General features: G+C 44.8%; 1 protein-coding gene across 1 annotated transcript in view; it reads left to right on the plus strand.

The window, feature by feature from the left end:
* The first annotated feature begins 4,780 nt into the window (after positions 1 to 4,780).
* Positions 4,781 to 17,256, plus strand: part of SVEP1 (sushi, von Willebrand factor type A, EGF and pentraxin domain containing 1) — a 131,749-nt gene continuing 119,273 nt past the window's right edge. The window contains exon 1 of the mRNA XM_074165874.1: positions 4,781 to 5,293. Coding sequence (XP_074021975.1) covers positions 4,781 to 5,293 — 513 coding nt within the window. The remainder of the gene's footprint in view (positions 5,294 to 17,256) is intronic.

The raw sequence follows: 17,256 nt of genomic DNA on the forward strand, positions 1-17,256 counted from the left end.
ATTTCTCCTCCCGCTCAATAAATACTATTCCTGCAAGCTTTTCTCCTCATACAGAGTCTTAAACACCCCCGGTTGAAATACTGCCTGACATCTGCAAGGGGTGTACCCTGCCAATGGCTGAAGTGGAAGAGAGGAGTCTGGCTCTGCCAGCTCCGTGTTGTGTGAGGTTTCCCCAGGTGGACACTGTGTTCTTGAGGACAAAGAGAGGCTCAGAAGAAGCTTAAGTAACGTCAGGTTCTGATTTCTGTTCTTAAGCTGCCATTTTATCTCTAGTTTAGATAAAATTTAGAATGCTGCAGGATTTCTGCAGAAGACTTAACGTTTCAGTTGCGGCTGCGTTTGCACTGTGGCATGAAGTGTTGCTAACATCTTTACTGTAAAAACAAAAATGACCTGCATTCCTCCAAAAATTGTAGGGTATGTGATACTGCGGCGTTGTCTCTGCAGGCACAATTACTGTGTGGCTTGAGTACAAGGATGTGTTCTGTCCAGCTGTATTTGGGGGAACACAAAGGGGGGGGGGAATATAGTGCTTTTCTTCTCCATATTTGGAAAGATGCTTGGCCATGTTTCATTGAGTAATTCAACCAAAAAGATATTTGGCTAAATGACAGCAATCCTCAGACTGTTTGTTTGCAGAAGGGTTTTTAACCGGGGCTAAAGATTTCCCTTTTGTTTAGTAAGGAGGGTGGTGTTAAATGACCATATGATCTTGCGGGGAGACAGTAAAGAATTACTGGAATTCATGAAGTCTGTGGATTTTAATAAAACAATTAAAGAGATACAGGAATGTGATTGTAAAAGCAGTTGAAGTGCTGCTCTGAAGCTTTCCTTTTCAGGACCAGTCAGCCTTCTTCTGTCACACAACAAAGGCAGTTTTATTCACAAGCCCTAATGTTTTTTGTTACCTGCTGTTTCGTAATGGAATAGAGTCACAGTCCAGCATCACCTTGTGCACATTGCCATCAGAAGCCACACGAAACCTGCGTTTTCTGTTCAAGTAGTGAAGCCCAGGGCAGATATTTTCACCTTCAGGGACGCTTAAAGTGGGAAAAACTCCTTCTGCTCTCCACTTCCCCATCTGCTACAGATCAGTATGAATCAAAGCACAAATAATATGCATGAATACAACAGGGAAAAGATCATCAAAAAGCAGAGGGCTTAAGCGCATCAACATGGAAAGGATTTGTAAAGAGCTGGCAGGCAGGCTTGGAGAAGGCAATTTCATTACAACAGAGATTTCCCCTGGAAATGGTGCTTTCAGAAAAGCCTAGTGAACATATATTGAAAAGAATGCTTGCTGCTTACAAACACATACACACACTGTCCTCCACCATCTGCAAGATGACTTTTTCTCTTGCTGGCTAAATCCCATGGATAAAATACCTTCCTGAGGACTTCCCAGGCTGAATTCAAGCTTTTTAAGTTTAGGTTTTACCCAGAAATTATTTGATACTTTTCTCAAATCACGTTGGGAACACACTGGAATACTTTGATGCCCTTCCCTCACACAATTAAATCCTGTTTACTTCAGATGCTGAAGCTAACTTCTCGCAGTATCTCGTAATGCTTTATTTAGTGTCTCCTCTCTGCACAACTAGGTTGAATGCCAATGTTTTTAAAGCATTACCTGTGTAGTACACAAGGAGACTATATGAGGAGAGTTATTCACTACTTACAGGCCACTGATTCTTTCTGAAAGTCTTTTGCATGCTAATTATCCATGGATTGAAAGGAAATTTCCCCTCATCACTTCCATTTTCCTGGATTTTGCTTCACATCAGTACCATGATAGGGTCTCAGTCTTGTATCCACAGTCAGAGCTTAGCTGTTCACCTGTTTACTCCTTTTCTACTGTGAACTCCCTGTGTGACAAATACATTTACATCTTGAATTGATGACTTCATTCTGCTGTCCTTACACATACAAACACAGCTTTCCCTTGAACCAGTGAGAGCTTCTGTGCAGCATGATTGCAAGGCCCGCGTGACCTAGGAGAATACGTATTTTCACAAATTATGCATGTAGCAAGGACTAATTTATAATTGCCCTGTTATTTTTTGCATTCACAATTCTGATGAGATCGCCAGGATTGAAATCAACTGCTGTGCTCTCACAGTTAGTCATACCTGATCGCAATCTCCCACGCTGGCAGTACAGGATGTGCATATGAAAACTGGCCATTGACATGAATTGTTCTTCCTTTGCTAGAACTGTTTCCAATTCATTCTCCTTTCCTTTGCTTCTGAGTCCTAAAATGTGTGTCATTTATAAATCTAAATCTGGTGTTATGAAATCATGGGGAACACAAGAGAGCCAACAGTTAGCTTTCCAACAAAATAAAAGAGCCTAGAGAAAATTACTTTTTATGACCTGAACACTCAGGAGTAACAGCAGCACGTCATACCTGCAATGATCCACTTCAGCTAGGAGCACCTTGCAGAAACCAGGCATTTCCTACATTTCCACGTCCTCTTCTTGGCTATACTTTTCTGTGCTTTCACTCTAATCTGTGCAAATACTGACTCTCTAGCCCAGTACAGCAAAAACTAAGAGCATTGTAAGGTGCTCTGGCGTGACTCAGACCACAGTGAATGCAATTGCAGCATCATTTCTTTAATCTTCCGAAGACCAACAGTGCAAATCAACTTGCTGAGGATTTCGGTGGTTGTAGCAACTTTCAGCTACCCCTTTCAAGACAAAAAGGCTGTCTGTTACTACAAAGGAAAAGCAGAGTAGCCCAAGTGTGATGTTGCAGCCTTTATTTTGCTGTCACATGAGCAGAAACAGTTTACTGATCCAGCGCACCAGCTGCACATCCTTCAGCACCAAAACTAATCTTCACATATGCCTCTGTAATTTTGATTGCTATCTTCTCTTCAAGCACTAAGTGGCAAAAGTATACCTAAGAAACGTATTTTTGTGAAGCGCTTAGACTACTATATAAATGTAAAAATGTCTTTGAACCATGTATCAAATGTATCATTTCCCTAACTAAATAATATCTTCTGTCACTTAGTGTCTTGCCATTTGCAGTGGAATTTGAGTATTGCTGGAAAGTCATAGGGACAGTATTGGATCAATTTTCCATCAGCTGGCACCCCAGTGAAGAAAAAGTAAATAATTCAATTAAATGTAAATGAGGGGTTTGACTTGCAAATGCACCAATGTACCTGTGTATTCCATGGCAGCATGTAATGTCAACACAAGTAAAGTAAAGCAGAGAGGGGGACTAGAAAATGAATAAAGAAAAAATACCAACGAAAGGCAAAGAGTTGCAGCCAAAAAGTTACATGGCTAATCTATCCCAAGGGAATTTTTCGAATCACAGAATCTTCATGGTTGGAAGGGACCTTTGAGATCATTGAGTCCAACCAAAAAAAAACCCAAAAAAACAAAAACCAAACCAAAACAAAAAAACCCACACACACCAAACAAACAGACACAAACCAACAATCTCGGGCACTAGAGCATGCCCTGAGGTGCCATGTCTACACGTTTCTTAAATACTTCCAGGGATGGCGACTCTACCACCTCCCTGGGCAGGCTGTTCCAGTGCCTGACCTCTCTCTCAGTAAAGTAATTCTTCCTAATATCTAATCTAATCCTTCCCTGCCGCAACTTTAGACCATTTCCTCTGGTCCTGTCATTATTCACTTGGGAGAAGAAGACTGAGTTAATCCTGGAGATGGAGTTGATTAGCTAGAGAACTGTTTAATACTAAACTAGTAGCTACAATGAACCCAAGTTATTGCCTCATAACGGTCTAGGGAATTAAATCTGTACAGAGGTTGGTTGAAAGGGGAGTGGGTTCTGAATTCGGGCAGGAGGTCTCTTTGGGAGTGTTTCTCTCCCAAAGTGATTCACAGACAGCAAGACAGCACGGGAACTCTTCCAAGCGATGGTTTGTAATCCCACACTTGGCTACGGGGAATTTTTCATGACAAGCACAGAAGATGATTGTCACTGTTGGTACATCCATGCACATAATATTTACCTACACATGTAGATGTACGTATGCAGGTGCTGTCCCTGCCTTTCACGCACATATCCCTGTGCACACTCACCCTATGTATGCAGACACCTCGCCATCACTTCGGCGAGACGCTCATCAGTAAGGTATTGCTGCATCTTCAAAGTTGGGAAAATGAGCCCACCGGCAGACGAAGTCTCCCCTTGAACAAGAGAGGGAGGCTGTGACAGAGCCGGGAGCGGGACCGGAGCATACCTCCCCACCACCAGCCCAAACCTCCCAGCCGCAACCGCATCCTCCCCGCAAAACAAAGGGCTCAATTAACCACGATTAATTCAGCACGTGTCGGTGCCAACCTTCGCTCCGTCCCTGCGAGCAGCGGCTCCCGCGGCGGGGGAGCGGAAAAGGCGCTCATCGCTTCTGGGGGGGTGTGTGCGTGTGTCCGCCTTTCCCCACTCTCCGCCGCCCCGTCCCACCCCGATGGGTCCCACACGGTTGGCTCCGGAGCGGAGCGGCGGGGGGGGGGGCGGAGGCGGGGAGGGAGCGGCGGGCGGGAAGGGGGGGACACACGATTCGTAACCGAAAGGCGAGGGGCCGGGGAGGGGGGCGTGCGAGGGGCAGCGCCTCAACCCGGGAGGGGGAGGCCCGCGGGGGGATTAAAGGGCGCGGATACCTGCGGGGGCCGGCGCGGAGGCAGGCAGGGAGGCAGGCCGCCCCTCCGAGGAGAGAGGAGGTGGGGCGTCAGGGGGCGACCGGCTGCTCTCCTCCCGCGGCTGCCGGCGTCTCCCCGCGCCCGCCGACCCCGCGATGTGGCCCCTGGTGGCTCTCTGCTGCTGGGGGGGGCTGTCGCTGTCGTTGTCGCTGTCGCCGTCGGCGGGGCAGGGCCGGGCGGGCGGCCCGCCGGGCGCCCTCTCCCGCTCCCCCGCCTTCGCCTCGCCGCCGCCGCTGCCCGACACGACGGAGAGCAAAGTGGAGAAGCTGGGCCGCGCCTTCAAGCGCCAGGTGCGGCGGCTGCGGGCGCGCAGCGGGCGGCTGGAGCTGGTCTTCCTGGTGGACGAGTCGTCGAGCGTGGGGCCGGCCAACTTCCTCAGCGAGCTGCGCTTCGTCAAGAAGCTGCTCTCCGACTTCCCCGTGGTGCCCGCGGCCACGCGCGTCGCCATCGTCACCTTCTCTTCGCGCAGCAACGTGGTGCCACGCGTGGACTACATCTCTCGGCGGCGGCCGCAGCAGCACAAGTGCGCCCTGCTGGGACGCGAGATCCCCGCCATCGCCTACCGCGGCGGCGGCACCTACACCAAGGGCGCCTTCCAGCAGGCGGCGGTGAGCCCGGCGCCGCGGGCGGGAGGACGGGGGGTGGCTCCAGGCTGTGCGGTGGGCGGGGGTGCGTGGCCGTGAGGTGTGTGGTGAGGTGAGGTGTGTGTGGGGGTTTGTGGTGAAGGGTGCCGTGAGGTGTGTTGTGGCGCCGTGAGGTGTGTGATGAGGTGCGGAGTGAGGTTGAGGTGCTGTGAGGTGTGTGGTGGCGAAGTGAGGTGTGTGTGTTGGTGGTGCCATGAGGTGTGTTGTGGTGCTGTGAGGTGTGTGGTGGTGCATGGAAGTGCGTGGTGGTGAGGTTGAGGTGTGTGGTGAGGTGAGGCATCTGATGAGATGTGGCGTGTGGTGGTGAGGTGAGGTGTGTGGTGAGGTGCCGTGAGGCGTGTGGTGGCAAGGTGACATGTGTGGGGGTGCCATGAGGTGTGTGGTGAGGTGTGTGGTGGCGAGGTCACATGTGTGGGGTGCCATGAGGTGTGCTGTGAGGTGTGTGGTGATGAGGTGAGGTGTGTGGCGAGGTGAGGCATTTGGTGAGGTGTGGTGTGTGGTGGCCAGATGAGATGTGTGTTGGTGCCATGAGGTGTGTGGTGGTGCACCGAGGTGTGTGGTGGTGAGGTGAGGTGTGTAGTGAGGTAAGGTGTCTGGTGAAGTGCAGTGTGTGGCACCATGAGATGTGGTGAGTGGTGGTGAGGTGAGGTGTGTGGTGCCGTGAGGCGTGTGGTGGCGAGGTGAGATATGTGGGGGTGCCATGAGGTGTGTGGTGCTGAGGTGCAGTGCCTGGTGGTGCATGGAGGTGTGTGGTGGTGAGGTGAGGTGTGTGGTGCCGTGAGGCGTGTGGTGCCATGAGGTGCAGTGTGTGGTGGTGCCATGAGGTGTGTAGTGAGGGATGTAGTGGTTCTGTGAGGTGGGTGGTGAAGGCTGCTGTGTGCGTGTGGCTGTGAGGTGCAGTGTGTGGTGGTGAGGTGCAGTGTGTGGTGGTGGTACCATGAGGTGTGCGGTGAGGGATGTAGTGGTTCCATGAGGTGTGTGAAGGGTGCTGTGTGCGTGTGGCTTTGAGGTGAGGTGTGTGGTGGTGCCATGAGGCGTGAGGTGTGTGGTGAGGGGCACGGTGGTGCCGTGAGGTGCATGTGCACCGTGTGGCAGTGCGGTGAGGCATGGGGTGCACTGTGGCAAGCTCCCGGCAGCGAGGGGATGAGGCGTGGTGAGGCGCGCATCGGGGGGTGAGGTGTAATGGCTTGGTGCAGTGTGTGGTGTGGGAGTGCGGTTCTGCGTGCTGTGCGAGGGTGTTCAGTGTCAAGGGGTGTAGGGCTGTATGGTGGGATGTGGAACCGTGTGGTGTGGGACGCAGAATAGTCTGGTTAGGGCAGCTAGTCACCATCTTGCCGTGCTGCCTGCGCCTGCGGCTCCCATGTTTCCTGCTGCCCTTGCAAACAAATGTGTGAAATTCACTCTTTGAAGGAGAATGGAGCCAGTGTCCCGATTTCAGAAGTGATACATATGAGTCAAGTCTGGCATCTGAAACGTCTGCCTCGTTTCTTGGCAGCGGGACTTGGGTGCCCAATAGCTGTCAGCAATCAGAGATATCTACATACTGTCGGCAGGTGACTATTTTAATTGCTGATGACTGACAAAGGTTCCCTTAGGCAGTGTGTAGTATACCAATAAATAGAAGCGTGTCCAGGAACATTTACAGACACCGGAACGCGATCATCTGTCACATTAATTTGTTGCACAGTCCCATTGCACAAATTTGGTCCAGGCAACTCCTGGCCATGTGTTGGCACTTGAGTCTGCTGGGGAGGTTTCCCAGTAGATGGCTTGTGGACAGCCAGTCTACTCTGGAAGCTTTTTTACGAGTCTAGACTGGGCTGCTCCTTGCCATTTGGCCTCTGTGTGCAGGAGCATTCCCAAAGCACATCTAGTTTTCTGTTATTTCTATGTCTAATTTCTGGTGGTGTCCTGTAGCTGAGCACTGGGTGTACATACGTTGAAACATCTTAAGCACTGTCATTTCAAATGAGACCGCAAGAAAAAAATGAGTGAGACTGCAAAAAGAAAAAAAAATAATGAGACTGCAAGAGGTGTATCAGTGCTGGGCATATGAAATAGGCAAAGATTATTCTCTTCTTCACATTTGGCAGGAGAAAGGAAGACCATTTTCTAATGTGCCCAGAGTTGCACATGGAAAACCTGCTTTAGGAAAACACATCCCTATGTTAGATCTTCCACTGTGAAGTTAGGTTTCAATATAGATTCTTCCTAGGGGTGCTGTGTGAAAAAGTTAATGGTAAGAGTTAAAAATAACCATTACAAACAAAACATAAGCTTAAGAAATACCATCTGTTTTCTTGTTAGGGAGTCTTGACTAATCATACCTTTGAAATGGAATAAACAAAAATTGCCTTCAGAAACCTACAGTTTAGTTTTATGAGCCCAGCTAAACCTTGTGGCTACAACAGCATCACTGTCATTTTACACTGTGGTTTCGTAAGAATGTGGGAAGGAAAATATTCACATGGTGGCAGGAAGAATTGTGTTGGAATGACAAGATTAAATTTCGGGCTGCTTGCTGGCTCTTGGTTAAAGATAGTGTACTGTGGTTTTGTTCAGGACTTCTTCTTCATGTGAGACAAATTACAGCTTCAGGGAATACTCTCCTTTCTAGGGACTCTTCAGAAAATGACTGTTCTAAGTTTAAAATACTACTATTGGAATAAATCTAGAGAAGTATTTTAAGTATAACAAAATTGTTGTTCCCTCTAGACTTTTACAGTGCTATCCTTTGTTTTTGTCTTTTGGTACAACCGTAATTATTTCTCCTTTCACTTTCCTAAAATGTCTCTTTTTAATTCTTACACTTTAATGTGGGGTTTCTTCTGCTTCTAACCAGAATTCTCTGCTCCTTTTCCAAAACCAAAAATGTCTGCAAAGCATGACAAACTCCCCGAAATAGTGTCAGTTATGTGTTGTAGTAACAGAAAATGAAGGAAAGTGCATTGTTAGAATAATCCCAGCACTTGAGTCGTCATGCAGTACTTTTCATTGGTGGGTCTCAAAGTGATTCATTCGAGCCTGTTACAGTTCTACGGAAACCGTGGAGGCAGAGAGATAAGCGAATTCTGCAAGGTCATCAGGTCAGGCTGACCTGGGAAGGTCAGTGAACTGGAGCAAGATTCACTTAGCAGTTACTGTCTCAGAACCTGTGGCAGCAAAACTCTTCGTTTAACATCATCCTAAAAGCACAGCTACCGAGTTTGACAAGCTGTTGCACATCCATGTCATGCCCATCTTCTTTCAAGAAACAAGGGGGTTCTCCTTGCCACTGAAATCTTGCATCCTCTCCAAAGGGGCTTCGCAGAAGAGTTTATTGTGGAGTTTCTGTGTTTTGTCAAAGCTGTCTGTGCTTTCCTTTGCCATGTGGGCCACGCTTTGGCATTCCTATCCAGCAGATTAAAGATAAATTCTATGAGGTACATAGAAATGTGAAGGATGTACCACAAGAGTCCATGGCAAGAGACAGCACCCTGATGAGGAAGGATGAACTGCTACCTATGTTAGGTTTTGCAGCCTTGTTTGGGATTTCACGCTACACTTGAGCTAGCAAGTGTTAGATACGTTTGCTGATGTAAAAAAAAAAACTAGTGTTTTTGTTACTTTCCTCAGTGAGCAAGGTGTCACAGAGAGTGTTTCTGCTGCCAAGGTCTTTTTCCAGAGCTCCAGAGTCAGGACTTAATTGCAGGTTTGGGGGGAAAAAAAAAAAGGTACCAGACCATTTTGCCCTACTTTGCAGGAGGGAAATCTGTTGCAACTACATGTCCCAGAAACCTCTTAGGCTACCATCAGATTGCTGGAATTTGATGGTGAGTTTGTCACGCTTGCTAGTTAAAAACCCCCAGTGAAGGGAATTTTTTCAAGCTTGCATTCTGACAGTCAGGTTTAATAGCACTTCATGGTCATTTTTATTTAGACATTTTATCACTGTTAAGCTCACCTACACATGTACTAGAATGTTTTCAAATGTAAGTATACTTTCACCAAAATTTAGTTTTTAACATCTCTTAAGAAATACTACTTGCACTTTCCTGCTCACTAGTAAAGTTTTATGGCCTCCGGGGTAACCTTCCAGCGGCTATAACTTTTTCATTTTTGTATTTGACTACTTCTATTCATAATTACAGGTGACAAGAAGTCTGTGGTTTTCACTTCACTTGTTAGCATGTGAGGCAGGGATATAGAGAACAGTGGGAAACTCAGTACTGAATCTGGACCTTTAGAAAGTACCAGTCAAACCCCTTGTATTCTGCTTCTAAAACTAGATGACAGCTGTAGACCACTTTGACCGTACCACAAGATATATCAAGGTCTGCTTCATGAGGTCAGAGTAAGTAACAGCTCTGTTGCAGATACTTTTTCCTGTATCTTGGATTCCCAAGATGTTAGTACTGTTCACTGACTGTGAAATATAAGATGCTACAGTTTTCACCTTATGGCTGAAACCTGTAGTATGGGTAAGAATGACAACTTATTTGATGGTATCTTCCATGCAATGAAATCATGCATAGTTTACATGTCTTTTGTGGTATCTAGTACATATCTATTTACTTACTATCAGTGGTATCTATTTACATATCTTTTGTAGTATCTCGAGGGAATCGAGTGCACCCTCAGTAAATTTGCAGATGACACCAAGTTGGGTGGGAGTGTTGACCTGCTGGAGGGTAGAAAGGTCTTGCAGAGGGATCTGGACAGGCTGGATTGATGGGCTGAGACCAACGGAATGAGTTTCAATAAGGCCAAGTGCCAGGTCCTGCACTTGGGTCACAACAACCCCATGCAGCGCTCCAGGCTTGGGGAAGAGTGGCTGGAAAGCTGCCCAGCAGAAAAGGACCTGGGGGTGTTGGTCAACAGCTGGCCAAACATGAGCCAGCAGTGTGCCCAGGTGGCCAAGAAGGCCAACAGCATCCTGGCCTGTATCAGGAACAGCGTGGTGAGTAGGACCCGAGAGGTGATCGTCCCCCTGTACTCGGCACTGGTGAGGCCCCACCTCGAGTACTGTGTCCAGTTTTGGGCCCCTTACCACAAAAAAGACATTGAGGTGCTGGAGCGGGTCCAGAGAAGGACAAAGAAGCTGGTGAGGGGTCTGGAGAGTAAGTCTTATGACGAGAGGCTGAGGGAGCTGGGGTTGTTCAGTCTAGAGAAGAGGAGGCTGAAGGGAGACCTTATCACTCTCTACAACTACCTGAAAGGAGGGTGTAGAGAGGCAGGAGTAGGTCTCTTCTCCCAAGTCACAGGCGATAGGACAAGAGGAAATGGCCTCAAGTTGCACCAGGGGAGGTTCAGGTTGAATATTATGAAAAATTTCTTCACTGAAAGGGTTATCAAGCACTGGAATGGGCTGCCCAGGGAAGTGGTTAAGGCACCATGCCTGGAGATATTCAAAAGACGAGTTGACATGGTGCTTGGGAATATGGTTTAGTGTTGGTGGGGTTTTTTTTGGTTTTTTTTTTTAAGGTTGGACTAGATGATCTTGAAGGTCCCTCCCAACCTAGGCGATTCTGTGATCTACAGTAGTTAATTTTAAAATAGGGAAAGAGTTAAGGCATGAAGTTCTTCAAAATCCAGTTTCAGATCCACAGAACATCCCTCAAAGGACATTAACATATGTGGCTTGAGACTCTTGCTCTGTGTTTAGATTGTGCATCTGGGGGGTTGGAACTAGATGATCTTTAAGGTCACTTCCAAGCCAAACCATTCTATGATCTTAGGAAGAACAGGTGTTGAGTTATATAAAACATATTTAGCATAACAAAATATCTGTAATAGCAGTTATTTAGAGGTATTAACTTCTGCTCATGTCTCTCTTTTAAGACACATGTAAACAGTCTAAGAAAGGGGAAGAAACTAAGCTCATTCAAAATTCTTTGGCTTAAGTTTTTCACAGAGTTGGTGGGACAGCACAAACTACATGCCTTTTATGTTAAGCAAATTGTTTATTGTATTATGGAAAGCTGCAGAGATGTTGTGACAGTGATGAAGAACTGAAGCAGAACTGAAGAAGGTACAAACAGGTTTGAGCAAGTGTTACTGCTGCTAATTAAAGAATGCATCTAAAGCGCAAAGAGCTTGGCAGGGTGAAGTGCTGAATCTCCCAGCTGTAGGCACCTGGATTAGAAGTTCTGATCCTGAGAAATAACCACTGCTAACAGCACGCTTTGCGCCTTGTGGGAGGGATGTGCATTTGTTGCCAGACCCATCATGAAATAGAAATGAGGGATCGTCATACAAGTGGTGGAAGTTTAATGGTGTGTTCTTATCTTAGCACCCAAGAGTCACAGTTACATACGTGCCAGCGCTGATGTACCGTCTTTACAGTTTAAATGTCCTGAAGCTGCACTGATTGTTGTAGCTAAAAAAGACGAAAATACAAACTACTTAAACTATGCCGTGGGGCAGCCTCTTGACAAAATAATAATAGCAGCTTCTAAGAAGACAGACTTGATTCTGTCTTCCAGTGGAAGTAAAATGGGAAACTGGACTTGGAAGTTGTAGGTGTGCACTGCTTTTGAGCTGAAGTCAGAGGCACCCTTAAACAGACTAGTCAATTGCTCTCAACAACTTGACAATGCAGTAGCTGAGTGAGGCTTTGGGAGTTGCTCTGTGTTATTGTAATAATTGCTACATTAAAAGGTGGGTTTTTTGCTTTTGTAATTCATCTTCACTCCATAGATGTCAGCAGCGTATGTAAGTGGAAGGTCTGTCGCAGAATGTATGGAATTTTGTGACACATCTTCTGACCGTCTGGTCTTCAAAATCAGGCTTTTGTATCTAACCTGATCTTGAGGGAGCATGACGAATGGCCAACCAGCATGTCGAATTCCATGTTCTGTCATCCAATTAACAAACATGAAAAAAAAGGCCCTGAAAAGAATGTAAGCACATATCAATTTAGGGTAAACAGTTCTAATGCTTATTTAATGCTTGTTTAAATAAGTAATGGTGGCTTTGTTTCTTCTCTATGTCAAAAGCACAAAAGTACAAAATTCAGCATTGTTATCCACTAGGATAATTGGCTTTTTTAAAACAAAAAATTGTTGAAGCAAAGGAAATTTAAAATCTTCTCTTACCATATAAGTGGTTTAAATTTTTTTTATTTGAAAACAGTAGTACCCTCTCACTGAGAAGATAAGCATTTAGAGTTATGTGTGTTGTCTGTTCATCAGGAATGTGTTTATGGATATTTATTCCTATGACCTCTGCAAAATCAGCAGCTTATAATGAGAGAGCAGCAGATTCTATGCTATCTCTGGCATTGTGGTCTAAATATCTGATGGTGGCTTAGGTCGATAGAGCTAGCTGGCTAGTTAGCAGCAGTAGGCCTCTCTTAAGTTCTGATACAGCCTTGGGGTCTGTATTGAAGATTATGGTGAAAAAACCTGAAGTCGACCTGGTTTACCTCTGTGATCACCTTTGAAATTGCAGAGCTGGTTCTTAACGATTACTGAGGAAATTGGGAATGCAGTTCCTGTCGGTCATCAACACTTTTAATCAGTCTAGTGTTTGTGAAAAGTACTTGTCCTGCATACTGCAGTCTTGCATAGGTTTTGCTCACAAGATTAATACAGTAGGGTCAGAAGCAAGATACATGTCTGCACATTGTTCATTGTCTTTAGACCTGGCCAGAAATGGGGCTTCCTTAAGAAGTTATTAAGTAGTTCATTTTGTCTCTGTTTTTTTGGCCAGGACAGGCAAAAATGGCTCTGTTTATCATCATATATGGGACTAAGTAGAGTTAAGATTTTTTTGGTAGAAAATCTGTTCACTGGAAATTGGCCAGTTTGTGCTCCCAAAATTGTGTCCTGCATTTTGGTCTAAGCAGAAGTATGTGATTTGGAAGTCTGGTATTTAGCAGATTAGCCATTTATTATCTTCCCTTTCACTTAAGTGTAATTTGTTTTTAAAATGTTAAAATATATATATTACAAGAAGCACTGAAGGGTACAGCTACGTACCCTTTTGCTTCATGAGTTCAATGAGGCAAACTGAGTTCATTAGTATGAGGCACAGAAGAGAGACAGCCTAGCTTCAGGCACAGACTGAAATGCCTCATCCCGGGAGTCTATGTCCCAGTAGAGACCACTGGTAGGGTCGTCCCCATGTGCAGTGCCCCCTTATGGCAGTTCTGCATTAGGTGTGCTGAAGCGCTTTATTCCAGTGTCTCCCTCTCCACTGAGTATGTAGGAAACTGCAGATGCATAGATGCATTGCCTGTCTCTAGACGCTGAATTAAACACCTGCTTCCTCTCCCTTATTCACCATGTTCTTCCTTCTCCAGTATCCCTAGAAGCAATACAATCGGTAGTTCTGATGAAAAAAAAAGGCAAAAAATACTAGTGAATATTCTGTTCTTCATTGCTTTTTAAAGAATTGTTTTTCATGGCTTGAAAAGTCACTTGTCAGTTCTCCTTAACACTTTGGACTGTGTGCCCTCCCAAATTAGAGTTTTTATACCTTTGAACATGTTCCAACAATATGTTCATACTAGTACTAGGGATAAGTAACGGCAATGCAAAATGTTGTATAAAAAGAGTTGTTATCAGATGGACTGGTTTACAATATTTTCATGCAAAGTTTATGGCTTACTAAAACCTGGGTCAAAGGCATTCAAAATTCCCATCTGTGCTTACACTTTTGCACATCTCCTGGCCAAGTAGTTTACTCATGCAACTTGGCTCAGAGAATGGCATATGAGTCCACAAAAGATCTTGAAGTCACAGTTCTCTTTTCTTTAGTTGTTGAGATGCTCACTATGGCATGTTGTTTATTGCTTGTTGCACTACTATGAGTTTGATCGGCAGTATTCAAAGGTGTTTGTGGTTCTAACAGCAGAATGAAGAACTTTGAAGACATGGCAGATTTAATCTAAATCATGGTCTCCATGAAAATCGTGAAGTTCCGTGGAAAGCGCATGCATTTTTATTAGCTTCCAGTTGACTGTTTTCTGAATGTCCTTCATGAAGTTTAAAGGCTGAAATTATCATTATGGGTATAGTGTTTGATTCCTTGCATAACTGCATAGAGTGCTTTATGAATTCCACCTGTAAAAAGTACCTGTTGGTGATGCTGTGTGGGATATAGTTGAATGATAACAGTGATGAGCTGATACTTTCTGACTTTCCCATCTGCTTTGAATGGGAGATGCCACACACATTGGGAACCTTTCAGAAACAGGAAAACTGTTAACAGTGTTTAAGAGAGATCCCAAAGAACTGTGCAAATATTCAGTGTATTTTAGTAATGGTGTGGATTTTACTGAAGTTTTGGAAATTAGTCATCTGAAGTCTGCTTTTCATCTGTATGAAAGACCCTTTCATTTTGATCTGTTCAACTGGTGTTAACATATTCTAGTCTTGCTGATGTTCTCAAGTTGTTGTTATGTGCTAAGCATAAAATACAAAGGCAAAGAACTATAACTTTCTGGAAAAAAGGGGTCAACCGTAGGAGAACATGCTCCTTTTGGCACAAAGAAGGGTGCTCTGTGTCTGTCGTTGCTGAATTGGGCACTGCCAGCAAGGGAAACTCCTATTACTGGGTAGTTGTTCCTTGTCTTGCCATCATGTACCTATTTCAGCCCATTTCCCTGGGCTACAGGAAGCTGGTCTAATCCTAAATCTTACAAGGTCATATGATCAGAGCATATCTGACATTTTTCATAACTTCTAGCTCTAAGAGCTGAGATGGATGTTCCTGCCTGGAAGGATCAGCCCTGCGTAGTGTACAGCAGCCTTCCTGAACTTTGTTCTGTCAACCAGCCATGTGTGTTTTGTGTGGTTTTTGTTTTGGTTTTGTTTTTTTTGTTTGGGTTTTTTTTTGTTCATTTTTTTTTTGGTTGGTTGGTTGGTTTTTTTGTTTGTTTGTTTGTTTTTGAGGTTGGACTCGATGATCTCAAAGGTCCCTTCCAAACAAGAAGATTCTGTGATTCTGTGATTCCGTGTGTGGAGTAAGCAGGAGAGGAGGTTTGGGGATGCAAAGAGAGAGAGGTCTGCCAGTATCCACCCTGTTGCATATCTGCCAAGACAGGCCTCCATTAGAAGGCACACTCTTTATTTATAGCATACTACCACAAACTCTTTAGTCATTTCCCAGTGTAACATACAGAGGCAGAGGAAAGGTGAGAAACATGAGACATTGCTGCAGGAACGAGCACAAATCTGGCTGATACAATAGCAGAACTAACAGCACAGTGAATGAAACCTTTCATCACTATGGTGTCTGGATGATGTTTTCATAAATGTTTCAGGAACAGAGATTATTTTTCCTGAGAAAACAATTTTTTGTCCTTTTGTCTCAGAGTCTTTGCTGGAGGGGTCTGACAGTAAGTAGCCTCTGATCCCCAGCCCTTTGGAGTTAGCACCTTCACAGATAAATCAGTCTTACCATATGCTTTGCTCCAGAAATGCGAAGACAAACCAAAAGAGCTACTGAGCCTTTTTTTTTTTCTGAGAGTAAGAAATAAATTCCAGGCATTAAAATTTTTAAGAAGGCAGGACAAAAGGATTTTGTGTATTTTAAATTCATTTCCTAGACTTAGAGAAGCCTTTCAAGCAAAATACATCTTATTTAGCAGTATTTCCTGACGAGGACTTTAGCATTAGTATTTTGTATGCAATATATTTTAAATGTTCTGTGACACATTTATAGCCACCAGTTCCATTTGTTACTGGAATTTGAAAGTTAGACTGTGCAGGTGAGACAGAGTGTTTGTGGTGCTCGGAATTTTCTGACTGTCCTAAGTGCAGAAATTAAAAGCACTATTGCCTTTAGCAGCAGGTAGGCTTTCTGGGTGACCAAGACAAATCTTTGAGCTACTTACTTCTCTATGATGTTAACATAATTCAAAACAAAAGCTCTTGTTAAAATAAGGACGTTCCGTCTGTTTCAGGGTCTCTCTGGTAACCTCAACCAGGAAGATGAAGAGCTTCCCTAAATCTGACCGACAGCCTGTAAAAAGCTTTAGCATTCAGAGCTGTGGTGCTCTGCTGAGCATATGCAGTATAAACAGTGAAGCAGGGTGTCCAATTGTCTGTCCTGTTTCTTTCCCAAACACTACCCCACACCCAGTTGGCCTGGGACAGCTCTTATCAGTGATAACTGTGTGTTCATGTTGCTCAATTCTAGCAGTCCTGGAGCAAAAGAAGATATTCAGAAGAAAATTGAGCAGTGACAGCTGGCAGTAGATGGGCCAGGTCATGAATTGTGTCTGTTCTTTTGGAATTAATTATTCTGTTCAGCTTTTTTTCCTGCCTTTTTTAAAGTAATGAATGTTTAAAACACACACAAAAGAGACAAATATTTGGCAGATGCACTGGTCAATAGTGGTGTGAATTCTTGGTGTGAAAATAGATGAAGATTAATTACGTATTCAGTAAAATATTTTTGAGCTCTTTTTTTTATTACTGGCAAAAGACCAGAGTGGTACTAGAGAAATCAAGTAACATCTTGGTTATATTAATGATGGAAATTGCGTGAAGAAAGCAAGGATTTTTAATTTTTCAAATCAACCTGGGCTCTATTAGCAAGACAGTATTTTGAATATAGCACACAGCATAGCAGCATATAAGGCCTCCTTCAGCAACTTTTCAAAGTCTGGATAAACTTGTTAAAAGGTTGTACAGCACCGAGAGCTGAGGAAATGACTATGTACATAACGTGCCTTGACTTTTAATGTCCAGTTTAGAAGACTTCAGAATGATAGAAGATGAAGGAGCGTTAGTTGTTCCCTGGAGACTAGATGCATTCTGTTTGTTTTAATTCAGAGCTCAAAACTGCAGGCCACCCAATTTCAAGTCACCAGATCCAACAGTCCTAGCACTTGTATGAAACAAGCGTGAAGGTCAAAATTCTATGTAGTAGCTCCTGTCATTGCAAAGTCAGTGGTGGCTTGGGGTTTTTTAAGGGGAGCGGTAGGGTGTGGAGGG

Source organism: Numenius arquata, chromosome Z (genome assembly GCF_964106895.1).
Source record: "Numenius arquata chromosome Z, bNumArq3.hap1.1, whole genome shotgun sequence".
NCBI lineage: Eukaryota > Metazoa > Chordata > Aves > Charadriiformes > Scolopacidae > Numenius > Numenius arquata.